Raw genomic sequence first — 27,405 nt, 5'->3', positions numbered from 1 at the left:
GGTGAGGTGAATGACTTGTGCAATGTTCTCCGATGGCCTTTTCATTCCTTTTCAAAAGATCACATTCAGTCAATTCATTTTTCAATGTTTGCAAGTTTAATCTTTCAAAAAAGGTCATAAAGACTAAAACTTTTAATAAATCAGAAGCTCGTCTTCCTACATTTCCTGTCCGTGTGTATAAAAGTAACCTAGTTGGCTTCGTTTGCACATGTTAGCATTATGACAGTTAAACCAGTAGGCTAAAACGTTCAAAACATTTGAAATTAGGATGTATTAAAACCCCCATACGAACAGTAGCCCCAGAATGCCTATGGATATACAAACATCTTCAAAAGTATATTCCATATATACACAAATATATACACTGTACAGGCACAAGTTCTAGTTCTAGATAGTATTGAAACTCAGTAATTGACACAGAGCTTAAAAAGTACCAAAAACAGTCTTTTGTTCTTATAAAGACCTCTCTCGCCTCATTTCAAATTAAATATCTGTCTCAGATTTCCCAATAACACAAATATACAAAATGGTGCAAGTTTATATATAAAATAAAAAAGGAACTAAAATCTTTGAGACAACTTGCTCAATCAAATACATATTTCAGTGAGCTGATCTACTGTACCGTAACACAAAAACATCTAACTTTTCATCACATTATTGTACCGTCACCTATAACATTTAAAAGGGGTCAGAATAGCATGGCTCAAGGAACACACTTGTTTTGAGGATGTGAACACATCCCAGGTTAGGGTAGAAAGGTAGGTATGTAGGGGTTGGTTGATGTGTATCTGAAGGAGAAGGCCACATGCAAGGTGTGGAGTGAGAGAGAGAGAGAGAAAACACTTAGGTCACAACAGGCACCACTCACCCAAGGCCAGACAGAAGAGCAGGAAGGCCTCCTGAGCCTGAACCCCCCAAGCCTGGTCTTGAAGGGATGGGGGCAGCAGGCACACCCCTAACCCCTCAGAGGAGGTGGAGGAAGGAGGGAGAGAGGGACTACTTCCCGAGGTGGACAGGGATGAGGAAGTGTCAACAGGAGAGAGAGGAGGAACAGCAGAGGAGACGGCTGTGAGGGAGAGAGGGAGGAGGTGGGGAGAGGTGAGGGAGAGAGGGAGGAGGTGGGGAGAGCCGAAGGAGAGAAAGGAGAGTTCTCTAAGGACAACAGCCAGGCAGTAAGAGAAATGTGTGAAACAGACAGACACAGGAGGGGAGGCTATAGGTCTAACTATTAAAGAGGCTTTGTGAACCAATACATCCATAGAAATTCAAAAACAACGTTACTACACTAAAATAAAATGAGAACATACAAGTCGGACAGTTATTACTAAATAATAATCTTTAAAAGTAAAACTTAAAGCTTCATTCAATAAAAAAAAAACATTGATTACTTCCAGTGCCAATGTTCTAAGGACAAAGAAAACAGAAATGCTTTATAATATTTCACCTTTTCATTTTACAAAGCTTCAACATTAGAGAAGCTTAATCTGGACTCAAACTGTACATACTGACATGACCAGTGGGAAAACTAACCAACACAGGTTAATATGGAGGAAGCTCATGTCTAGTAACTATGACCCCATAGTTCACGTGTCTTCGTACCATTGGAATTGTGGATTCACAGGAGATGACGAGAGACAGAGTTAGAATAGAGCCGTGTAGCTCTGGAGAAGTCTGTGCTCTTCAGACAGCAGTGGTTTGAGTGTCCAGCATTTCCCGTCGTCGTCATCTAGTGAGTCACGTTCACTCATTTCAGCATTTTGCTTTCTTCTGTCGCCGTATTAAAACAGGATTACCAAAACTACGTCCTCCTTTCATGACAGGTGATTACCAAAACCACGTCCTCCTTTCATGACAGGTGATTACCAAAACCAAGTCCTCTTTTCATGACAGGTGATTACCAAAACCAAGTCCTCTTTTCATAAAACGGGATTTTTACCAAAACCAAGTCCTCTTTTCATAACAGCTGATGATTACCAAAACCAAGTCCTCTTTTCATAAAACGGGATTTTTTCCAAAACCAAGTCCTCTTTTCATAAAACGGGATGATTACCAAAACCAAGTCCTCCTTTCATAAAAACAGCTGATGATGCCTCATAGGCTTAATCTTTAAAATCGTCCTTGTCAAACATGTAAAGGAATGAGACTAGATTTAAGTGATAATGCCCTCAAACTGGTGTTCGGAGGATATATTGGCACGGGTGTTGTTAGGCCCGAGACGAAGTCGAAAACTGCCAATATATCCTCCGAACCCCGGCTTGAGGGCATTATCACTTTTATACAACGGGTTACCAACACATTCAAATAACGATTGACATATTTTAATTAAAAACATTATTTTGATGAATTTATTCATACCATTTCATCCTTCCACAAAATATAGTCCCGACACAAATCTAGGGTTGCTATCCAAGCCGGCTGGTCGTTTGTTCCATTGGTTCGGTTGCCAGAGACGCGACCCAGCTTGCTAGCTGGCTGGCTAACTTAGTCACGTCAAAGAGTGCAGCCAGAATAACAACAAAGTAGCTGCATTTGCTTAAGCCGTTTTCTAGTGACATTTATTTGTATACATCCGGATACATCCATAAAAATGAGCTAATGAGGCACGATTTCACCTGGCATAGAAATGTGCTCTCGTCAGGACACAGAGGAGCCTAGTCAACAACACAGCTTACACAATCACTTCAAACTGATGTTGGAAAGACTGCAAATTAGCTGCACTTCATTTAGTTTTGTTTTCTATTTACATTTCTTTGTATACAATCCATAAAAATGACGCCGATTCATGATTTTGACTGGCTGAGAAAAGCTGCCTGCCTGTCTCATCCCGACACATTCATTCCTATGGGACAGCTGAAGATCGAATTTCAATACTGAAACAGTGCTGCAAATGTCAGAGACAGACTACTGAAAACCAATTGCTAGTCTTAAAGAAATGGTAGATTATGTCGAGATGCTCTTTATAGTGGCTGGGCTGATGAAATAGTGGATTGAACAGAGTAAATAGGCAATTCAACGTTATAGCTTTAGCCGGTGGTAACTTGTGGAATAGACCCCGGTTGGAATGCAGTTTTAATCAATCAGCGTCCAGGATTAGACCCACCCGTTGTATAAATATCTATAGATCTCATATCAGTCATACCACATCTTTTCCGTCAGTCAGTCACTGGCCACCAGTGGTTGTCTGTTTATCGACATAGCTTTTTCTAACCACCACCAGAGAACAAGGCATAGAGCGAACTAACAAACCGTCCCTGAGAATTTACAGATCGTCCTAGAGGTTCTAGAGGAGATTGTCCGAGAGGAGATCCTAGAGGAGATGGTACTATAGGTTCTAGAGATCGTTCTAGAGGAGATGGTACTATAGGTTCTAGAGGAGATCATCCTAGAGGTTCTAGAGAAGATGGTTCTAGAGGAGATCGTCCTATAAGTTGAGATGGAAAGCAGCTGACCTACGTCAAATAGCCTTATTCACTGAATATTCAGAAAAATACAACAAACAAGTTATGTTTTAACAACCTTAGAAGAAGTTCCCAAGTTATGTTTTAACAACCTTAGAAGAAGAAGTTCCCAAGTTATGTTTTAACAACCTTAGAAGAAGAAGTTCCCAAGTTATGTTTTAACAACCTTAGAAGAAGAAGTTCCCAAGTTATGTTTTAACAGCCTTCCCATGTTATGTTTTAACAGCCTTAAAGAAGTTCAAGTTATGTTTTAACAACCTTAGAAGAAGAAGTTCCCAAGTTATGTTTTAACAGCCTTAGTTATGTTATGTTTTAACAACCTTAGAAGAAGAAGTTCCCAAGTTATGTTTTAACAACCTTAGAAGAAGAAGTTCCCATGTTATGTTTTAACAGCCTTAGAAGAAGAAGTTCCCATGTTATGTTTTAACAGCCTTAGAAGAAGAAGTTCCCAAGTTATGTTTTAACAACCTTAGAAGAAGAAGTTCCCAAGTTATGTTTTAACAACCTTAGAAGAAGAAGCTCCCATGTTATGTTTTAACAACCTTAGAAGAAGAAGTTCCCATGTTATGTTTTAACAGCCTTAGAAGAAGCTCCCAGCATTGTACAAAAAAATAACTAAAAAAGGCTCCAATTTGGAAAACAAGTTAACTTACCAATTTGGTAAATAATGTTTCCAATTTGGAATAAAAATCAGCGTTTCTTGCTGGAAAAATGCAGAGCGAGATGGTTACAGGTTTGCACAGAGATTAGGCTATGATTTTAATATTTAGTTAGTAGGCCCTACATTTGATTGGTCTTGGGGTAGCCAGAGTGAGTAAGAGAATCTCTGAAGGCAAGCGGGATGTGTGACTTGACCTCCTAATAACTGAAGTAATCTGCCTCAGTCTGTCCTTTTGAAAGAGAGGTGGGCACTGAGCTTATGTACAACACACAGGTTTGTATGTATAGGCCCACTATGTGGAGAGAGCCAGCGAGGGAGAAGACCCCTATAAATAACAAGCCTTAATATTTCTTGCACTAGTAAAAAGAGAAGCTGAGATGTGCATCTTTTAGTACGGTGATGCTTCTTGATCTGCGTCTGCATATTCAATAGGCTGAGAGTCACAGTCCACGTCAAAGGGCTTCTCTTTAGAAGGACTGTCTTCTCCCCCGTAGCTGCGAGAGGGGACCTTGCCGTTGCTACACTCTGGCTCGGTCTCATAGCCGGTGTCCCTCAGGGCTCGGAGCTGTACCCCGTTCTGAGTCAGGCGGATCTGATCCTTTACGTCCAGCTTGTCTACTGTGACGGGCTCCATTAGGCCGGCCTCGCAGGCTAAATACTCAGGTTGGGGCTTCTTCTGGCTTCCCAGCAGAGCCGCACGAAGACGAACACGGCCCGGTAGGTACTGCATGTAACAGTTGTAGACCAGGGCAGCCAGGAAGAGGAGGAAGAACAGGAGGAAGAGGAAGAGGAAAGTACTGCTGTTGTCGTGTTGGAGGTACTCTGTCGCAGGGTCCCGGGTCTCTGGGAGCGGGAGGGCGCTGGAGCTGGGGGGAAGGAGCTTGGGCTGGAGCCTGGCGGTGTTGCTGCTGCTGGGGGGCGTGGTTAGTGATGACGAGGCGCTGTGAGTGGGTGGTGGTGAGGTGAGGGCGGTGGAGCTGGGAGGGGCTGAAGTTAGTGGGAGGGGTCTCACGGTGTTACCGTTATTACCTTCAGTGGCAGCGGTGGACTGGTGGTGGGGGTGAGCGGAGCTGAGGGTGCTGGCGGTCTGAGGGGGGTGGCCTCGTGGTGAAGGCCTCCTGGGGACATCCAGGTCTAGGACATACCCAGCCAGGAGGCGGCTGAAGTTCTTCCCTGCAACAGGGGCCCACTCCAGTGACCAGCACTCGTACAGGCCGTGGTCCTCTGGGGCCACGCTGTAAATGAGCAGACCAGTCTCACCCATCAGGTGGAACTTGGAGGCCTCGGTCATGGTGCTGCTGTTCTGCTTCCAGACCACCACGGCCAGGTTGGACTGAACCAGGCATGGCAGCTCAGCCGAGCTCCCTGGTTTAACTGTCACCCGCTGGTAGTTCTCCACGGAGAGCCCTGGCACTGTGAGGAGAGGAGAGGGGTTTACTCTCTGAAGAGATGGCTGGTGTTAATAGATCTGTCCTGAACTTCCTTGCTGTGTTTAATGTGAAAACTCTGTTAAGTAAGATGCTTATATAGCAATTAAACTCGAACTAAAGCGATATAAAAGACTTTCCTAAATGAGTGTATTTGTTTACTTCTAGCACTGCAGCCCGTCTCTCTGCCAATAGCTGGTCAGTATGCAGAGAGACTTGGGTCACGTTAAAATGCAGAGGTTACAGACCTGAGGGACACTTGTCTGCATCACCGTTAAGGCTCTGGATCAAGTTCCTGAAAAACAAAACAGAACTGACATTAGGTAGACATACATCAGGGTCGACACTTTCAGGCTTGTAGTTGGAGAAACAGGATGGACTGGGTTACACCGAGGCAGTAAAAACACATAGGTTTTGCATTGTGCTGATAATCCTAATGCCATTATAAAAGGAGTGTTACCGGTGTGTGAGGCCCTGGGTGTGGAAGATGTTGACACAGGTGGAAGAGTCTGGGTCCCAGGCACAGTAAGGGTCCCGGGTCAAGATACAGTCTGAACAGGATGGGTACTTGTCACAGAACGCAGTAGGAGACTGCACCACGCCCGAGTCCGAGCCAGCGTACAGGGACCTCGTCTGTCAACACAGCCACACACACACACAAAGGTCTGTGATGGTAGCTGAATACCATGTAAAACAGCATAACTATCAAATACATTTAAAATAGGCCTACATTCATTTTGGGGTACTTATTTAATAATTAACTGCATTTTCATGGTGATAAACTTCACCTAATAGCGGGAGTGTTTACTAATGATTATAACTTAGTCCGTCGAGATCTTCTTTCCAATTGTTGTTTTACGGTCCAGCAGCTAATCCGCTAGTTGAGTGGGGCTGTCTAAGCGCTGGCCTATAGGCTATGGCACTTCAGTATATTTATATACGTGTACTTCCTTTTATACAAGGCACGTTTTCATTGCTTGCTAGTAAATAAATAAAAAAATAATAAAAAAATAAAATAAAATAAAAAAATAATAATAGCGTGACTATTCGTTAATTATTCAACAGCAGTCAACATAGTTGTTCTGGCTCTGAGGCCTATAATGCGCCAATGTGTCGATCATCTCAACCTGGCATGTAATAATTCGACAGGGAATCTTTCATTTATAGACTAATCAACGCTGATAAATAAGCTATGAACATGTTGCGTTTATTGGTTTCCATTTTAATATTGTTAAATTTCAACTTCATACTATTGCATAGCGGTCTCTCTCACCTTCATCATTTCCTTGTCAATTCATTATTTTATATACTACTTTCAGAAAGCTTAAAGTAGGCCTAGATTTAAAAAAACGTTTTCATGAAAAAAAAATGTATATTTGCTTGAGTCTGACATACGCTGGTTTCTTTGATTGATGGGTGCTTTTACGTGTGTGTCTGTGTGTGTCTGCGTGTGTGTGTGTCTGTGTGTGTCTGTTCGCTGATTCTCTCTATAGGCTTATGTCCATTCATAAAGTTTCCTAATGTAGCCTGTCTGGACTCACTCTCTAATACAAATCAAACGCTCCAGTCATGGTTTTAAATGACACATTTCAGTAAAGGCCCTTTCTCACCAAGTCTGTTATTTTCAAATCAAATAATTAGTAAGAAAAAATAAATCTATATGAGCACATTTGTTCACACCAGTTGCAAAATATCGTCCTGCCACAAACTTTATTATTTTTTCATAACAAATTTTCTTCATTCGATAATAAGTTGTTGACCAATTGAATTGTTATCTGGGACACTGCCACTGACAGGCTGCACAATTCACCTTGTGTGAATTAATTTGTCTGTTTTTTTAAAAAATTTGCAATGCATCAGTGCAGCAAGGTATCAATTTATCCAATGTAAACACATCACACCAGAGCTAGGCTACATGTCACTCTCGCCATTCAAACCCCTATGCCAGTTCATTGCCAACGTTGTACTGTCGCCTATTTTATAGCCATTTAGCAAGCAAGAGGATCGATCGATGCTTCTCTCCCTTGAATAGACCTAGGCCTATTAGTTTTAAACTCTATACACTGAACAAAAATAGAAACTGTAAAGTGTTGGTCCCATGTATCATGAGCTGAAATAAATACCCCAGAAATGTTCCATACACACAAAAAAATCTTATTTCTCTCAAATTTTGTGCACATCCCTGTTAGCAAGCATTTCTCCTTCACCAAGATAATCCATTCACCTGACAGGTGTGGCATATCAACAAGCTGATTCAACAGCATGATCATTACACAGGTGCACCTTGTGCTGGGGACAATAAAAGGTCAGTCTAAAATGTAGAATGTCCAACAGAGCAGTTGCCAGAGAACTGAATGTTCATTTCTCTACCCTAAGCCAACTCTAACGTCGTTTTAGAGAATTTGGCAGTACGGCCAACCGGCCTCACAACTTCAGACCACGTGTATGGTGTCGTGTGGGTGAGCAGTTTGCTGACATCAACGTTGTGAACAGAGTGCCCCATGGTGGCGGTAGGGTTATGGTATGGGCAGGCATAAGCTAAGGACAATGAACACGATGGCAATTTGAATGCACAGATATACCGTGACAAGATCCTGAGGCCCGTTGTCGTGCCATTCATCTGCTGCCATCACCTCATGCTTCAGCATGATAATGAACAAGGATTTGTACACAATTCCTGGAAGCTGGAGATGTCACAGTTCTTCCATGGCCAGCATATTCACCAGACATGTCCCCCATTGAGCATGGGGCGGCAGGGTAGCCTAGTGATTAGAGCGTTGGACTAGTAACCAGAAGGTTGCAAGTTCAAACCCCCAAGCTGACAAAGTACAAATCTGTCGTTCTGCCTCTGAACAGGCAGTTAACCCACTTTTCCTAGGCTGTCATTGAAAATAAGAATTTGTTCTTAACCGACTTGCCTAGTTAAATAAAAATATAAATAAAGAAAATACAAATGTTTGGGATGCTCTGGATCGACAGAGTGTTCCAGTTCCCGCTAATATCCAGCGATTTCGCACAGCCATTGACAGCCATTGAAGAGAGGGACAACATTCCACAGCCATTGAAGAGGAGTGGGACAACATTCCACAGCCATTGAAGAGGGAACAACATTCCACAGCCATTGAAGGACAACATTCCACAGCCATTGAAGAGGAGTGGGACAACATTCCACAGCCATAGAAGAGGAGTGGGACAACATTCCACAGCCATTGAAGAGGAGTGGGACAACATTCCACAGCCATTGAAGAGGAGTGGGACAACATTCCACAGCCATTGAAGAGGAGTGGGACAACATTCCACAGCCATTGAAGAGTAGTGGGACAACATTCCACAGCCATTGAAGAGGAGTGGGACAACATTCCACAGCCATTGAAGAGGAGTATATATATATGCCATTTAGGACAACATTCAGTCACAGCCATTACCCTGGCGTTAGCGCCATGCTCTACCAACTGAGCTACAGGACCACCAGCATTCCATTCAGCCATTGAAGAGGAGTGGAACCACAGCCATTGAAGAGGAGTGGAACAACATTCCACAGGCCACAATCAACAGCCTGATCAACTCTATGTGAAGGAGATGTGTCACGCTGCATGAGGCAAATGGTGGTCTCACCAGATACTGATTGGTTTTCTGATCCATGACCCTACCCATTTAAAAAAAAGTACCTGTGACTAAGAAATACATATCTATATTCCCAGTCATGTGAAATCCATAGATTAGGGCCTAATTAATTTATTTCAATTGACTGATTTCCTTATATGAACTGTAACTCAGTAAAATCTTTGAAATAGTTGGTCATATTTTTCAGGCTACTCATTCAAAAGCTAGAGAGAAAGGGAAAAGCGATATGCCAGTGGAGAAGGAGATACATATATATATATATATAAAAATAATAGGACAGCTAAAGTCAATCTACAATACCACCGTTGCTATTGGCAACCTAAGACAGAGACAACAACATTTGCCAGAGTTGACCCTCAATGAGTGCTGGCACAGATTTAGTTAAAGCTCAAATGAAAAGTGTCAACATAACCAAATATGTATTTGTCACATACAACTGTACAGTGAAATTCTTACTTACAAGCCCTTAACCAACAAGAGATATTTTTATTTTATTTTTTTAATCGAATCAAAACACATAACCAACCTTGGCTTCAAATGTGTATCAGCGGCTGGTCATTGGACGGTTTTCTATTGTCTATTGGTTGTCAATTTTATCTTCATGTAGCCTATCACAGATGTCTCTATATATCCCCATTATAATGCTCATCGTTAATTTATAGGACAGGCAACATTGATTTAGCATCATCCTATAATGTAGATTTTCTTTGTCCTACAGAAAGGATTTGAAGCGAAGGCAAGATTTTTAATGTCAGCATATGTGCAAGGAATGATGACCGGTGACATTTTTGCGTTTCCTCGGGTTGCAACTGAATGAAAACGTACCCAAGCTCCTTTCATGATTCATCCTACAGAATGCATAGTCTATATCCTAATATTGTCAGCAGCATAATGTTTCTCCAGCAGTAAAGGATTTCTCTCATCACTGCGTCCTCTCCAGACACTTTGAACAACACATTGTCACAGAGAATGACCGCAGCAGCATTCAAAGACTCAATCATGGACACTCTTACTGACAGTTGTGGCTGCTTTGTGTGATTTATTGTTCTCTACCTTCTTGCCCTTTGTGCTGTTGTCTGTGCCCAATAATGTTTGTACCGCTACCATGTTGTTATGCTGTGCTGCTACCATGTTGTTATGTTGTTCTGCTACCATGTTGTTCTGCTACCATGTTGTTCTGCTACCATGTTGTTCTGCTACCATGTTGTTATGTTGTTCTGCTACCATGTTGTTATGTTGTTCTGCTACCATGTTGTTATGCCCATGTTGTTATGCTGTGCTGCTACCATGTTGTTATGCTGTGCTGCTACCATGTTGTTATGCTGTGCTGCTACCATGTTGTTATGCTGTGCTGCTACCATGTTGTTATGTTGTGCTGCTACCATGTTGTTATGCTGTGCTGCTACCATGTTGTTATGCTGTGCTGCTATGTTGTTCTGCTACCATGTTGTTATGTTGTTCTGCTACCATGTTGTTATGTTGTTCTGCTACCATGTTGTTATGTTGTTCTGCTACCATGTTGTTATGCTGTGCTGCTACCATGTTGTTATGCTGTGCTGCTACCATGTTGTTATGCTGTGCTGCTACCATGTTGTTATGCTGTGCTGCTACCATGTTGTTATGCTGTGCTGCTACCATGTTGTTATGCTGTGCTGCTACCATGTTGTTATGCTGTGCTGCTATGTTGTTCTGCTACCATGTTGTTATGTTGTTCTGCTACCATGTTGTTATGTTGTTCTGCTACCATGTTGTTATGTTGTTCTGCTACCATGTTGTTATGCTGTGCTGCTACCATGTTGTTATGCTGTGCTGCTACCATGTTGTTATGCTGTGCTGCTACCATGTTGTTATGCTGTGCTGCTACCATGTTGTTACGCTGTTCCGCTACCATGTTGTTACGCTGTTCCGCTACCATGTTGTTCTGCTACCATGCTGTGCTGCTACCATGCTGTTATGTTGTGCTTGCTACCATGTTGTATTGCTACCATGTCGTTGTCATGTTGTGTTGCTATGTTGTTGTCTTAGGTCTCTCTTTATGTAGTGTAGTGTCTCTTGTTGTGATGTGTGTTTTGCCCTATATTTATATTGTATTTATAAAACATTTAAAATCTCAGGCCCCCCGTCTGCGCAGGAGGCCTTATGCCTTATCATTGTAAATAATAATTTGTTCTTAACTGACTTCCTTAGTTAAATAAAAAGGTTAAATATATATATATATATTTTTTTTTAAAGCAGCGTTGGGGAAGTTATGTGAATTGTTAGGAAAAGTGGGGGCAAAAACAAACAGACTTGGTGTGAATAGTTTAAATCTGTATTCTTTCAGAATTCCTCTCCAATCTTTACAAGTCTTCATTTGTATACTAGACTAATATTTATAGGTAATAACTTGAATAATAAGAATTGAATGCTACTGATAATAGCGAAGGTAGTGAAGTTGCAGAGAAAAGCCACGTGTTTCTTTTGAGTCTGATACGCGCCAATTACAGTGACCTCAAATTCCAAGACGTTACACACACACACACACACACACACTAAAGATTAACATACACCTTCAAAGTGAACACTTTTTTTTTTTACAGTGTCTGTAAAAATGCTTAAATGCCATGTAAGTCCGACCCGTAGAGAACAAACAATGCTGATTATTCATTCACAGAGAAGTTGTGGTTTTAACATCGGCGCAGACTTGTCGTCTCTGGTCGGTAACTTCTCTTTTTCTACTCTCGAGTTGAACAGTTTTACACGGACATGGAATCCAAAACGAGAGCCAAAGTTAGTGGGTAGGTAGACTTCTCAAATTGAGAAATAAAGCTTAGCTTGTCTTTGGGTATTCAATAACGTTAGTTTTATTGGAAATGGCTGAACAAGAAAAACTTTGAAAAGGAACTTGAAAGAGACTTATTTATTTTCGCTCCATTGTACATGATGCGAACTGGCGACTGACGTTTGATATCTTCCTCCGTTTTAGTGTTATCACAGGAGAGGAGAACTCACTTTCCGTGAGACACAGATCTGAGAGTCTCCTTCCATATTTCTCTTCGACTTACCCCTTGTGATGACAGAAGCAAGGTCTTGATAGGCTCAGATTTGTGGAGAAGCTGGATCTCTTCCACTGTATGGACCAGCCCGTCATACACCACGGATTTATGCAGAAGTCCTTTATCTAAAGGGTTAGAGGGGGAAATGTCAACGCCATAATCAAGGACCGAAAGACGTCCCTTTTGTCTTAATCAGGAGCTGAGAGTTGATCATAATCCCACCAAATACAAACACCTTTCACAACAACGAGGAACATTTTAATTAACCAAATTAAAAAGGAGTTGACCCAACGAGGAACATTTTAATTAACCAAATTAAAATGGAGTTGACCCAAACTCCCACACAACACTGTCCTCTGAACCTCTGCCAGCTCCCCTGAGAACCGTTGGCGCCTACCGGTCCCAGTAAATATGACGTCATATACGTTGTTGTCCAGCGCCTGCACCCTCTCCACAGCAATCTGGGTGTAGCTGACGTCCTTGGTGATGAGTTTGGGCCCGTTGCCGATGGGAAGGACAGGGTCTTCCAGTAAGGGATGGTCCTTAACAAACTGCAGGGTCTTGTCCGGCAGGTGGAGAGAGCTGCTGATGTTCTGGAGACGGTGGTGGTTGTTGATGCACTACAGATGGATAGGAGTGAGAGGGATGATGCTATGAAGGATACAACACTCTAACCCAGTCCAAATATGACAATTCAATCCAAGGGGAAACGTATGATTAAACACAACTACAAAAACATTTAAAAAAAAGATGTAGACATGTTTAGAAGGTGATTTCAGCAAGCAACACTTACAGCTCCCGGGCGAGGGGTGGGGGTGATCCCGTTGTACCTCACCCACTTGGTGTGAGACTGTTCCACTGTGGCTTTCTGCATGTATTTCCCCTTGGAGAACACATTTTCTACTGACATCATGTCGTAGGCACACACTGCAGACAGGCCTACGTTTCCCCTGGACAAGAGACAAAGACAATGTCACAGAACACCTTTCCACAAGTGGGTGTTACCACTGCCATGGTGAGATGTGGTCGCTCCCACTGCCATGGTGAGATGTGGTCGCTCCCACTGCCATGGTGAGATGTGGTCGCTCCTATACCTATTCACTAGTAACACCGTGGTAAAATGACAGCCTTCAGAAAGTATTCACACCCCTTGACTTTTTCCACATTTTGTTGTGTTACTGCCTGAATTTAAAAAGGATTTAAAATAATAGTATGTTGTCACTGGCCTACATACAATACCCCATAATGTTAGTGGAATGTAAAAAAAAAAATTAAAATGAACATTGAAATTCCTTTAGTCAGTAAGTATAAGGTGTTAAACCCCTTTGTCCATGCAACGTGTGTGTGCGATAGTGTTTAACAGGATTTTTGAATGACTACTTCATCTATGTACCCCACATATACAATTATCTGTAAGGTCCCTCAGTCGAGCAGTGAATTTCAAACACAGATTCTACCACAACGATCAGGGATGTTTTCCAATGCCTCAAAGAAGGGCACCTATTGGCAGATGGGTCAAAAACAATTAAAAGGCAGACATTGAATATCCCTTTGAGCATGGTGAAGTTATTAATTACACTTTGGTGTATCAATACACCCAGTTACTACAGAGAGAGGTGTCCTTCCAAGGGCTGACTGAATTTAGTCGACTGGTCGATTGTTTGGTCGATCGAGATTTCTTTAGTCGAGCAGTAGTCAAAAAAATGATTCACAGTGTACAAGACAACTGTCTGATTTCCGCCTATGAGTGGACTAGTCCATTGTGGAGGCTATGGGGATGGTACAGTCCACCCCTTTAAGACACGTGTCACTGAAACTGTACATGATAAAGAACAATGGACTAGTCCATTGTGGAGGCTATGGGGATGGTACAGTCCACCCCTTTAAGACACGTGTCACTGAAACTGTACATGATAAAGAACAATGGACTAGTCCATTGTGGAGGCTATGGGGATGGTACAGTCCACCCCTTTAAGACACGTGTTACTGAAACTGTACATGATAAAGAACAATGGTGCAACACGAACACAAATATTATTATTTTATAACTAATGCGCTCTCTTTCCTGCATTTGTTCGCGGTTGCTGTCGGGCGGTTCTGAAACAGCGCGCTGTTGAATTGGCGCCTTTTTCCTAGACCATTTTATTTTATTTTATCTTTATTTAACCAGGCAAGAACACATTCTTATTTTCAATGACGGCCTGGGAACAGTGGGTTAAACGCTCTAACCACTAGGCTACGCTGCCATGTTGCAATCAAGCATTTTAATGTTAAAATAAAATAACTAAGCGACTTCAATAATTAGCGTGAAAAATAAATAAACCGTTCCATTTAGACGAATGCATGCGACTGTTTAGTCTTTGCTGTGATAAAGGCTTCTCAATTTTGTTTTAAACATCACAACACTCTCTGGTACGCTTTTCATTTATTTAGTGTTGTTTAAACGGTTCCAAACAGTCAGAAAAGGTTTATTGTAATCTAACAGCATCTGTTTGGAAACATAATACGCAGACAAAGCTTGTTCCTTATCTTCATCTCCAGTATTTAACAACTAGTCACATTTATTCCACACATCTGACTTCCCCTTTACTTCCTGAGAAACCAGTACACATTCCCCCATCTCCAGTTTGTCACGTCGTCTGCATCCATTTTGCTGTTATGGTGTTCAGAGTTGGTTAAAACCAATTTATTGATGTGATTATGATGTGCTATAGGTCAGGCCCTGTCGTTAACGTACATGAGATGCATACGTGTCACGTAGAGAGAGCAAAGGGGTTGAGGGAATAGGAAATGTTTTTCCTCAACAAATTAGGGATTTCTGTAACAAAACTTCTCAGTCAGAAATGTCTGTAATTATGTTACAGCTTCAGCAACACAGACAGCATGATAAACACTGTTGATGTTCTGTGGTGGTCGCTGCAGCAGGGAGGAGAGAGAAACGGTTGCTCATCACACAGTCACTCGCTGTCATGTTTTTTACCACAGTGCAGCAAGTGGCCAGGCACAAATCAAATTTGCGGTAGGACTCCCTCTAGTCATTTATGCATCTTAATGATTTAATCAAACAACTTAGAGCATCAGACAAGCTCAGTGCATATAGTTGATTTGATTCAAACATAGGATGTGTGTCTATATATGGAAAAATACAGGTTAATACATTTAGATCAATCGATTGTTCGAAAGAACTGACTACTCCTCTTGGTCTACCAAGATTATTATATATATTTTTTTAGGGACAGCCGTTCCTAACTGTTGCCGGAGAGGAATGAAACCACCCAGGAAATGTCACCATGATTCCAATCATGACTTTTAAACAGGTTAGTTTTGTTGAGGAACTACACTGTTGTTGATCCATCCCGTTTTCTCCCATCACAGACGTTAAACGTTGTAACTAATTGACAGAGCGAAAAGGAAGCCTGTACAGAATAAAAAAATATTCCCAAAACATAAATCCTGTTTTACAACAAGGCACTAAAGTAATACTGCAAAAGAACGTGGCAAAGCAATTCACTTTTTGTCTTGACTATAAAGTGTTGTGTTTGGGGCAAATCCAATACATTACGGAGTACCACTCTCCATAGCTTCAAGCATAGTGGTGGCTGTATCATGTTAGGGGTAAGCTTGTAATTGTTAAAGACTGGGGAGTTTTTCAGGATAAAAATAGACTGAATAGAGCTAAGCACTGGCAAAATCCTAGAGGAAAACCTGGTTCAGTCTGCTTTCCAACAGACACTGGGAGATGAATTCACCTTTCAGCAGGGCAATAACGACGCCAGGACAGCGGAGTCAATCACCACCTTCCGGAGACACCTGAAACCCCACCTCTTTAAGGAATACCTAGGATAGGATAAGTAATCCTTCTCACCCCCCTTTAAGATTTAGATGCACTATTGTAAAGTGACTGTTCTACTGGATGTCATAAGGTGAATGCACCAATTTGTAAGTCGCTCTGGATAAGAGCGTCTGCTAAATGACTTAAATGTAAATGTAAACAATAACCTAAAACACAAGGCCAAATCTACACTGGAGTTGCTTACCAAGAAGACAGTGAATGTTCCTGAGTGGCCTAGTTACAGTTTTGACTTAAATCTGGAAAATCTATGGCAAGACCTGAACATGGCTGTCTAGCAATGATCAACAACCAATTTGACAGAGCTTGAATAATAAAAATTAAAAAATGAGCAAATGTTGCACAATCCAGGTAAGGAAAGCTCTTAGCTTCTACGACTTATGGGTTTGAATATTTATGCAAATGACATGTTTCAGCATTTCATTATCAATAAATCATTTTCATTTCGTCATTATAGAGTGTTGTGTGTAGTTGATTGAGATAGCCTTGAATTCAAAATGGATTCAAAAACTGCATCACCAAAATGTAGAAGAAGTCTAGAGGTGAATACTTTCTGAAGGAAATGTAACATGTTAATAAAACGGAGTTTGAGTTATTACAGTTTCCTGACTGAGAATCCCAACTCACCACTGGGATGTGAACACTCCGTAGATGACAGTCTCTCTCCAGTCAGCAGTCTTCAGTATGAACACGTCATTAACCACGTTGAACACGAAGTTGAGCTCTGGCATGGAACACACCAGCTTGGCCTTCAGGAAACTGGTCCATTTCTTCTGTAGCGTCCGTTGGCCCCCCAGATCACCCTGCACAGAGATGAGGCACATTTATATATAATAATAACAACATATGACACTTAGACACATTCATCCAAATATAATTGATGTATAATTGATCCCTGCAGGAATTGAACCCACAGGCAGTTGAAACCGGACTCAGTGAACAAACTGTACTGTGGTGGGAAAGAGGGAAAGGGCGAGGGGAAAGGGCGAGGGGAAAGGGCGAGAGGGAAAGGGCGAGAGGGAAAGGGCGAGAGGGAAAGGGCGAGAGGGAAAGGGCGATAAGAGGGGGTAGGGAAAGGGGTAGGGAAAGGGCGATAAGGGGAGGGAAAGGGGTAGGGAAAGGGCGATAAGGGGAGGGAAAGGGGTAAGGGGGAGGGAAAGGGCGATAAGGGGAGGGAAAGGGGTAGGGAAAGGGCGATAAGGGGAGGGAAAGGGGTAGGGAAAGGGCGATAAGGGGAGGGAAAGGGCGAAAGGGGGAGGGAAAGGGCGATAAGGGGAGGGAAAGGGGGAGGGAAAGGGCGATAAGGGGAGGGAAAGGGGTAGGGAAAGGGCGATAAGGGGAGGGAAAGGGGTAGGGAAAGGGCGATAAGGGGAGGGAAAGGGGTAGGGAAAGGGCGATAAGGGGAGGGAAAGGGGTAGGGAAAGGGGGGGGAGGGAAAGGGCGATAAGGGGAGGGAAAGGGCGATAAGGGGAGGGAAAGGGCGATAAGGGGAGGGAAAGGGGGGAGGGAAAGGGCGAGAGGGGTAGGGGAGGGGTAGCGAGGCTGAGGGGGGGGAGCGAGAGCTGAGAGGGGGAGAGCGAGAGCTGAGAGGGGAGAGCGGTAGGGAAAGCTGAGAGGGGGGGGAGAAAGCGAGGGGAGGGAAAGGGCTGAGAGGGGGGGGAGAAAGGGAGGAAAGCTGAGAGGGGAGGGAAAGGGCGAGAGCTGAGAGGGGGAAAGGCGAGAGCTGAGAGGGGGGGCGAGCTGAGGGGAAAGGGCGATAAGGGGTAGCTGAGGGAAAGGGAAGCGAGGGGAGGGAGGGAGGGAAAGCGAGAGGGAGGGAAAGGGCGAGAGGGGAGGGAAAGCGAGAGGGTGGGAGGGAAAGCGAGGGGAGGGTGGGAAAAGGGCGAGAGGGAGGGAAGCGAGAGGGAGGGAAGCGAGAGGGAGGGAAGCGAGAGGGAGGGAAGCGAGAGGGAGCACGATGAGGCAGAGAATGGCATGGTAGTGCCAGTGGCAGATGGTTAGCCGTTCCGCTGACGTGTCCTGACCTTACAGACGCGTGCTATCCTGGGGATGAGCAGCTTGCCAAAGAACTCATACTCCACAGACACCTCAGTGAAGAAGTAGTAGATCTTATCGTCCTCGCCATCTGCACTGTTCTTCCCCTCTCTGATGACATCAGCAAAAACAAAACTGGGTTCTATGGGGTCGAGAGAGATATTCATGGTTAGTGGTAAATAAATGGTTTCTCTGCATATTGAAAAAGAGAACCACACAGGTGTTCTACTCCACTAGCCAGCACCTCTCCTCAACAGGTGTTCTACTCCCCTAGCCAGCACCTCTCCTAAACAGGTGTTCTACTCCGCTAGCCAGCACCTCTCCTAAACAGGTGTTCTACTCCCCTCAGCCAGCACCTCTCCTAAACAGGTGTTCTACTCCCCTCAGCCAGCACCTCTCCTAAACAGGTGTTCTACTCCGCTAGCCAGCACCTCTACTAAACAGGTGTTCTACTCCCTAGCCAGCACCTCTCCTAAACAGGTGTTCTACTCTGCTAGCCAGCACCTCTCCTAAACAGGTGTTCTACTCCCCTAGCCAGCACCCCTCTCCTAAACAGGTGTTCTACTCCCCTCAGCCAGCACCTCTCCTAAACAGGTGTTCTACTCTGCTAGCCAGCACCTCTCCTAAACAGGTGTTCTACTCTGCTAGCCAGCACCTCTCCTAAACAGGTGTTCTACTCCCCTCAGCCAGCACCTCTCCTAAACAGGTGTTCTACTCTGCTAGCCAGCACCTCTACTAAACAGGTGTTCTACTCCCCTAGCCAGCACCTCTCCTAAACAGGTGTTCTACTCCCCTAGCCAGCACCTCTCCTAAACAGGTGTTCTACTCTGCTAGCCAGCACCTCTCCTAAACAGGTGTTCTACTCCCCTCAGCCAGCACCTCTCCTAAACAGGTGTTCTACTCTGCTAGCCAGCACCTACATTTACATTTACATTACATTTAAGTCATTTAGTAGACGGTCTTATCCAGAGCGACTTACAAATTGGTGCATTCACCTTATGACATCCAGTGGAACAGCCACTTTACAATAGTGCATCTAAATAATTTTAAGGGGGTGAGAAGGGGGTGCATCATTTACAATAGTGCATCTAAATCATTTTAAGGGGGGTGAGAAGGGGGTCCTAAACAGGTGTTCTACTCCGCTAGCCAGCACCTCTCCTAAACAGGTGTTCTACTCCGCTAGCCAGCACCTCTCCTAAACAGGTGTTCTACTCCCCTAGCCAGCACCTCTCCTAAACAGGTGTTCTCCTCCCCTCGCCAGCACCTCTCCTAAACAGGTGTTCTCCTGCCCTCAGCCAGCACCTCTCCTAAACAGGTGTTCTCCTGCCCTCAGCCAGCACCTCTCCTAAACAGGTGTTCTCCTGCCCTCAGCCAGCACCTCTCCTAAACAGGTGTTCTCCTGCCCTCAGCCAGCACCTCTCCAAAACAGGTGTTCTACTCCCCTAGCCAGCACCTCTCCAAAACAGGTGTTCTACTCCCCTAGGCAGCACCTCTCCTAAACAGGTGTTCTCCTGCCCTCAGCCAGCACCTCTCCTAAACAGGTGTTCTCCTGCCCTCAGCCAGCACCTCTCCTAAACAGGTGTTCTCCTGCCCTCAGCCAGCACCTCTCCTAAACAGGTGTTCTCCTGCCCTCAGCCAGCACCTCTCCTAAACAGGTGTTCTCCTGCCCTCAGCCAGCACCTCTCCTAAACAGGTGTTCTCCTGCCCTCAGCCAGCACCTCTCCTAAACAGGTGTTCTCCTGCCCTCAGCCAGCACCTCGCCTAAACAGTTGTTTGTTTCTTTCGCCTCCAGATTTGTCTGTATATTGTGACTCAGGAAAAATTGAAGGTTGATCAGCTGTTACTTTTTAGAGGATCTTTGATGTAAGCTCCTTAAAACCCTTTACACTCGTGGGAATTGGCCTATATGGGCAGGGATAAACAGAAATGTCTCTTACAGAATAAATATGCATAACCATGGTAGCAATTGAAAAGGGAACCGTTTGGAGATTATGGGAAAATTATTAGACCAAAGTTGAGGACAACAGTTCACCTGACAAAACTGAATCCCAACATTACGATGTTGATTTTATGGGCATTTTACATTTCCTGTACTTTCGGCTGCATTTGTGGATAACAGACTCTGAAAATACTCTGGATACATTCAGTAACATGATAAGAATATTCCTGGAAAATGTTGGGTTGGAGCGAGCGGTCGCATTCGCACTTCGGTCCACAGGTAGTATTACTTTTCATTACTTTTCATTATAGTACAACAGTTTGATTTGTCTAATCTTAGCAATTTCTTCTTAGCTAGCTACATAGCCGTCTTTGTATCAAAGATAATTGCGTAATTATCGTATTTCGTCGTCCTAACGTAGTCTACTGCAGCTAGCCACATAGCTAACGTCCACCGTCTATCGTATAGCTGCACCGTAGAAACTATTTACACTCAAATGAACGACTTGATTAGTGTAGTGTTAGCTAGCTACATAGCTGTCTTTGCTGTCTTCGTATCCAAGATAATTGTGTAGTTTAGAGTGTGTAGTCTTAGAGTGATTATCTTAATTTACCGAGGTTAGCTAGCCAGCTATTTGTCGTCCTTAACGTAGGAGACACTGCTAGCTAGCTAACAGCTAACAACAACCCGGTCGCATTCCGCTTCGCTCCACAGGTAGTATCACATTTTCATTACAGCACAACGGTTTGATTTGCTTGATCGTAGCTTGCTACATAGCTAGCTACATAGCCGTCCTTGTATCAAAGATAATTGTGTAGTCTAGAGCGATTTTCTAGGTCAGCTAGCCAGCTATTGTCGTTCTTTTAACGCAACGTAACGTAATCAACACTGCTAGCTAGCCCCCGAATAGTAGCACTGTAGAAACTATTACACTCAACGGAACGACTTGATTAGTGTAGTGTCAACAACGCAGCCACTGCCAGCTAGCCTACTTCAGCAGTACTGTATCATTTTAATCTTTTTAGTCAACAAGATTCTTGCTACGTAAGCTTAACTTTCTGAACATTCGAGACGTGTAGTCCACTTGCCGTACCAATCTCCTTGCATTAGCGTAGCCTCTTCTGTAGCCTGTCAACTATGTGTCTGTCTATCCCTGTTCTCTCCTCTCTGCACAGACCATACAAACGCTCCACACCGCGTGGCCGCGGCCACCCTTAATCTGGTGGTCCCAGCGCGCACGACCCACGTGGAGTTCCAGGTCTCCGGTAGCCTCTGGAACTGCCGATCTGCGGCCAACAAGGCAGAGTTCATCTCAGCCTATGCCTCCCTCCAGTCCCTCGACTTCTTGGCACTGACGGAAACATGGATCACCACAGATAACACTGCTACTCCTACTGCTCTCTCCTCGTCCGCCCACGTGTTCTCGCACACCCCGAGAGCTTCTGGTCAGCGGGGTGGTGGCACCGGGATCCTCATCTCTCCCAAGTGGTCATTCTCTCTTTCTCCCCTTACCCATCTGTCTATCGCCTCCTTTGAATTCCATGCTGTCACAGTTACCAGCCCTTTCAAGCTTAACATCCTTATCATTTATCGCCCTCCAGGTTCCTCGGAGAGTTCATCAATGAGCTTGATGCCTTGATAAGCTCCTTTCCTGAGGACGGCTCACCTCTCACAGTTCTGGGCGACTTTAACCTCCCCACGTCTACCTTTGACTCATTCCTCTCTGCCTCCTTCTTTCCACTCCTCTCCTCTTTTGACCTCACCCTCTCACCTTCCCCCCTACTCACAAGGCAGGCAATACGCTCGACCTCATCTTTACTAGATGCTGTTCTTCCACTAACCCCATTGCAACTCCCTCCAAGTCTCCGACCACTACCTTGTATCCTTTTCCCTCTCGCTCTCATCCAACACTTCCCACACTGCCCCTACTGGATGGTATCGCGCAGTCCCAACCTTCGCTCTCTCTCCCCCGCTACTCTCTCCTCTTCCATCCTATCATCTCTTCCCTCTGCTCAAACCTTCTCCAACCTATCTCCTGACTCTGCCTCCTCAACCCTCCTCTCCTCCCTTTCTGCATCCTTTGACTCTCTATGTCCCCTATCCTCCAGGCCGGCTCGGTCCTCCCCTCCCGCTCCGTGGCTCGACGACTCATTGCGAGCTCACAGAACAGGGCTCCGGGCAGCCGAGCGGAAATGGAGGAAAACTCGCCTCCCTGCGGACCTGGCATCCTTTCACTCCCTCCTCTCTACATTTTCCTCCTCTGTCTCTGCTGCTAAAGCCACTTTCTACCACTCTAAATTCCAAGCATCTGCCTCTAACCCTAGGAAGCTCTTTGCCACCTTCTCCTCCCTCCTGAATCCTCCCCCCCCCCCTCCTCCCTCTCTGCAGATGACTTCGTCAACCATTTTGAAAAGAAGGTCGACGACATCCGATCCTCGTTTGCTAAGTCAAACGACACCGCTGGTTCTGCTCACACTGCCCTACCCTGTGCTCTGACCTCTTTCTCCACTCTCTCTCCAGATGAAATCTCGCGTCTCGTGACGGCCGGCCGCCCAACAACCTGCCCGCTTGACCCTATCCCCTCCTCTCTTCTCCAGACTATTTCCGGAGACCTCCTCCCTTACCTCACCTCGCTCATCAACTCATCCCTGACCGCTGGCTACGTCCCTTCCGTCCTCAAGAGAGCGAGAGTTGCACCCCTTCTGAAAAAACCTACACTCGATCCCTCCGACGTCAACAACTACAGACCAGTATCCCTTCTTTCTTTTCTCTCCAAAACTCTTGAACGTGCCGTCCTTGGCCAGCTCTACCGCTATCTCTCAGAATGACCTTCTTGATCCAAATCAGTCAGGTTTCAAGACTAGTCATTCAACTGAGACTGCTCTTCTCTGCATCACGGAGGCGCTCCGCACTGCTAAAGCTAACTCTCTCTCCTCTGCTCTCATCCTTCTAGACCTATCGGCTGCCTTCGATACTGTGAACCATCAGATCCTCCTCTCCACCCTCTCCGAGTTGGGCATCTCCGGCGCGGCCCACGCTTGGATTGCGTCCTACCCGACAGGTCGCTCCTACCAGGTGGCGTGGCGAGAATCTGTCTCCTCACCACGCGCTCTCACCACTGGTGTCCCCCAGGGCTCTGTTCTAGGCCCTCTCCTATTCTCGCTATACACCAAGTCACTTGGCTCTGTCATAACCTCACATGGTCTCTCCTATCATTGCTATGCAGACGACACACAATTAATCTTCTCCTTTCCCCCTTCTGATGACCAGGTGGCGAATCGCATCTCTGCATGTCTGGCAGACATATCAGTGTGGATGACGGATCACCACCTCAAGCTGAACCTCGGCAAGACGGAGCTGCTCTTCCTCCCGGGAAGGACTGCCCGTTCCATGATCTCGCCATCACGGTTGACAACTCCATTGTGTCCTCCTCCCAGAGCGCTAAGAACCTTGGCGTGATCCTGGACAACACCCTGTCGTTCTCAACTAACATCAAGGCGGTGGCCCGTTCCTGTAGGTTCATGCTCTACAACATCCGCAGAATACGACCCTGCCTCACACAGGAAGCGGCGCAGGTCCTAATCCAGGCACTTGTCATCTCCCGTCTGGATTACTGCAACTCGCTGTTGGCTGGGCTCCCTGCCTGTGCCATTAAACCCCTACAACTCATCCAGAACGCCGCAGCCCGTCTGGTGTTCAACCTTCCCAAGTTCTCTCACGTCACCCCGCTCCTCCGCTCTCTCCACTGGCTTCCAGTTGAAGCTCGCATCCGCTACAAGACCATGGTGCTTGCCTACGGAGCTGTGAGGGGAACGGCACCTCAGTACCTCCAGGCTCTGATCAGGCCCTACACCCAAACAAGGGCACTGCGTTCATCCACCTCTGGCCTGCTCGCCTCCCTACCACTGAGGAAGTACAGTTCCCGCTCAGCCCAGTCAAAACTGTTCGCTGCTCTGGCCCCCCAATGGTGGAACAAACTCCCTCACGACGCCAGGGCAGCGGAGTCAATCACCACCTTCCGGAGACACCTGAAACCCCACCTCTTTAAGGAATACCTAGGATAGGATAAGTAATCCTTCTCACTCCCCCCCCTAAAAGATTTAGATGCACTATTGTAAAGTGGCTGTTCCACTGGATGTCATAAGGTAATGCACCAATTTGTAAGTCGCTCTGGATAAGAGCGTCTGCTAAATGACTTAAATGTAAATGTAAATGTTGGGTAGGTGCAACATAAGACCAAATAAATGACAAGGTTTTGAGTGAGAGGACTAACTGGTGTCTCCAAGTGGCCACACACACACACACACACACACACACCTATCCAAAATGTGCTTTCAATGCACTTTTAAGACTCAAAGAAGAGAGTCTTCAACTGTACGTTTGTGCTCTCCTAGCCATGCCGTCGAGGAACTGACACTAGCACACATGTAGTTGTTTGGAACACAACGCCGCGTCCCCACCTTCACACAATTACTGTTGTTTAACGCAATCCAAAAACAACCCATTAGAAATGTAAATCTGGGTCAGATGGGCACCATTTGAAAGCTTGTTCTATTGCCAACGAGACTAGCTAAGTTATGAAGTAACTATCTTTTAGGCAACGAGGCAATTCAGAGAGTCCGATTGTCATTTTGGCGTGGATAGAAACGAGTCACGATTCAGGTGTGCGTGTTCAATGGTAAATGGTCTTCACAGTAGACAAACAAATAGGCTGGTTCTGTTCACAACAACCCAGGGTCTGACGCCATGTCATCTTCTAACTGTATATCAAACAGTGATCATAAACATGGACACTGTATATTAACATGGAAATGTGAAGTGCACATTTGGACTTACAGGTGTTTTGAGTTGCTTGTATGACGTAAAAGCAGTATTTATTATAATCCTCAATGTCTCATCTTTCTAAATACAGAGTCCTTTTCATTTACAGCTTTTCTCCTCACTCAGACAACAAAACTTTTGCAAAAGTTACTGAATGAGGGCAACCTCTTGTTGCGTGCAGTGCTGAATGGATTTCAGTCAAAACCCCATACAGCGCTGTGAAGAGCCTGAACTCTGACCTCATTTATTGCATGTTACTGTACAGCCACTGCGATCCAATTTAGGTGCTTATCAGTGTCCAAATCTGCCATTTTCAACCCGTATACCCGGGTACGAGTGTAAAGGGTTCAAGTGTAGTAACACTGATACGGTCAATTCCTTATTTGGAGAGGAGCAGGTATCTTACCGTTCAGCCAAGATGTTGAATACTCTGTCCTCAACAGACTCTGTGAAAGAGAATATCTGGAGATGATCGGCTCACTTCCTAAGAAGTTATATGACGTTCCAGAGTAAAGTTCTCCATCTAAAAAGACAGGAAACAGAACACATAAGATGTATAATAAAGATTTGTTTTATTTAAATTCTCTCTAAAAACCAGGTTCGGTTGTTTTTCAAGCCTAAATACCTCAAAATAGTACAATCAGGATAATGATTTATTTAGGGCTGTGTACCAAAAAAAGCAGTTGATGTAATCTGGGCCTGCCACCGATGTAATCTGGGCCTGCCACCGATGTAATCTGGGCCTGCCACCGATGTAATCTGGGCCTGCCACCGATGTAATCTGGGCCTGCCACCGATGTAATCTGGGCCTGCCACCGATGTAATCTGGGCCTACCACCGATGTAATCTGGGCCTGCCACCGATGTAATCTGGGCCTACCACCGATGTAATCTGGGCCTACCACCGATGTAATCTGGGCCTACCACCGATGTAATCTGGGCCTACCACCGATGTAATCTGGGCCTACCACCGATGTAATCTGGGCCTACCACCGATGTAATCTGGGCCTACCACCGATGTAATCTGGGCCTACCACCGATGTAATCTGGGCCTACCACCGATGTAATCTGGGCCTACTTACCAACCATGACCGTTGTGAAGCTCTGAGATGGGTCAAAGGAACATTTCCCTCTCCCGTCCTCCGCTGGACCCTCCAGACTGAAATCCTTTAGGGACTGATGAGAGCACAATTATGATTACACAGTAATGATTACTACTTACTGTGAAGTAAAAGTTGAACTCCAACATGGTGTGGACATTAAAAGATACTAAAAATCGATTAAATTCCTTTCATTTTTACCTCAAAATACAATACAATGTAAAATAAAGAGGCGGCTGTCACCAGTGATCCAGAGGTGGCAGGTAGCCTAGCGGTTAAGAGCTTTGGGACGAAAGGTCGCTAGTTCAAATCCCTGAATTGACCAGGTGCCAAAATATATATAGTGGGGCAAAAAAGTATTTAGTCAAGCCACCAATTGCGCAAGTTCTCCCACTTAAAAAGAGGAGGCCTGTAATTTAAGTGGGATAACTTGCACAATTGGTGGCTGTGACTAAATACTTTTTTGCCCCACTGTATATGTCGATGTTCCCTTGAGCAAGGCATTGCTCCTGTAAGTCGCTCTGGCTAAGAGAGAGTGTCAACTAAATGACTAACACGCAAACGTAATCCACTTACTAGGTAGTGACAGACGGGCTGAAAGGCATGTGTCCCACAGACATACAGTCGCTTGTCGTCCAACACTTGTAACACCCGGATGTAGTTTAGACAGTCTGTCTGTAAAAACGCATCACAAAGACACATTTACACCTGGCTGACAGAGATACCCCAAATAAAAACTAAATGGAGATACTGGAGATACTGGAGAGCAGAACCATGGCTTCCTTTTACAACAGATCTGAAGTCAGGCGTTTGATGGAATAAGCAGATGTACCTCTTTAGATTTTCCTTTTACGATGCACATCGTCATGTGGTTTTCCGGGACCTTCCATTGAACCTACAGGGGAACCATTCAAATGGAACAATTATTAAAAAAGGGCAAACTGTAAAGTTGAGACCTTTTGAAATGATCAAACTTTTTCCCGTACCTTGTTGTTCTTGATTGACACATTGGTCATGCGGAGTTCAAAGATGGCCTCCCTCGCTCCCACGTACAGCACATCCTTATCCTCACTCAACAACAGAGTGGAATAGTTAAAGATGCCGGGCTCAGAAAACTCCACCAACTTGAGCTCTGTTGATAAACAAGACACACAGATTTTAAAACATTGTCCAATGCCAACACCCATGACTGAGTCTAGGTTAAAAGTCAAGTCAAGCAATTACCCAAAGTTACTGAAAAAAAGCAACTCATGATTTCCTTATTGCTCATCTACAATTTCCACAGTGCAGGATGAATAAGTCTAGTGTTCCTCTCAGACATAATAATGGGCCAGTCCAGTCTAGATATGTTCAGGAGATATAAACCAGTCTCCTTTGTGCATCTCTGCGAGTGCCTATCACGAATGGCTCCTCAGAATGCTTTGTGTGAGTGTGGTGATTGATGGGTAAGCTGGCAG

General features: G+C 44.8%; 1 protein-coding gene and 1 long non-coding RNA gene across 28 annotated transcripts in view; one reads left to right on the top strand and one right to left on the bottom strand.

Moving 5' to 3' along the window:
* Positions 1 to 791: 791 nt before the first annotated feature.
* sema4d (sema domain, immunoglobulin domain (Ig), transmembrane domain (TM) and short cytoplasmic domain, (semaphorin) 4D) overlaps positions 792 to 27,405 on the bottom strand; it is an 88,537-nt gene continuing 61,923 nt past the window's right edge. For 7 of the 27 annotated variants that reach the window (XM_052458520.1, XM_052458497.1, XM_052458524.1 and 4 more), the window contains 14 exons: positions 26,935 to 27,080; positions 26,781 to 26,843; positions 26,525 to 26,623; positions 25,931 to 26,024; positions 25,256 to 25,372; positions 18,080 to 18,231; positions 16,683 to 16,858; positions 12,999 to 13,155; positions 12,603 to 12,825; positions 12,215 to 12,330; positions 6,007 to 6,179; positions 5,795 to 5,841; positions 3,779 to 5,532; positions 1,519 to 3,624 (listed from right to left, as the gene is read on the bottom strand). In XM_052458520.1, coding sequence (XP_052314480.1) covers positions 4,508 to 5,532; positions 5,795 to 5,841; positions 6,007 to 6,179; positions 12,215 to 12,330; positions 12,603 to 12,825; positions 12,999 to 13,155; positions 16,683 to 16,858; positions 18,080 to 18,231; positions 25,256 to 25,372; positions 25,931 to 26,024; positions 26,525 to 26,623; positions 26,781 to 26,843; positions 26,935 to 27,080 — 2,588 coding nt within the window. In that variant the 3' untranslated portion in view covers positions 1,519 to 3,624; positions 3,779 to 4,507. The other 20 variants (XM_052458516.1, XM_052458504.1, XM_052458509.1 and 17 more) reach the window with 20 other exon arrangements.
* On the top strand, positions 18,692 to 19,338 carry LOC127906420 (uncharacterized). Its single transcript, XR_008061292.1, has 3 exons — positions 18,692 to 18,757; positions 18,833 to 18,943; positions 19,219 to 19,338. It is a non-coding gene; the product is annotated as an uncharacterized LOC127906420 (long non-coding RNA).

The sequence above is a fragment of the Oncorhynchus keta genome, chromosome 12 (genome assembly GCF_023373465.1).
Source record: "Oncorhynchus keta strain PuntledgeMale-10-30-2019 chromosome 12, Oket_V2, whole genome shotgun sequence".
Taxonomy (NCBI): Eukaryota; Metazoa; Chordata; class Actinopteri; order Salmoniformes; family Salmonidae; genus Oncorhynchus; species Oncorhynchus keta.
Note: the sequence above shows the minus strand (reverse complement) of the source record. Positions and strands in the feature narration are given on the sequence as shown.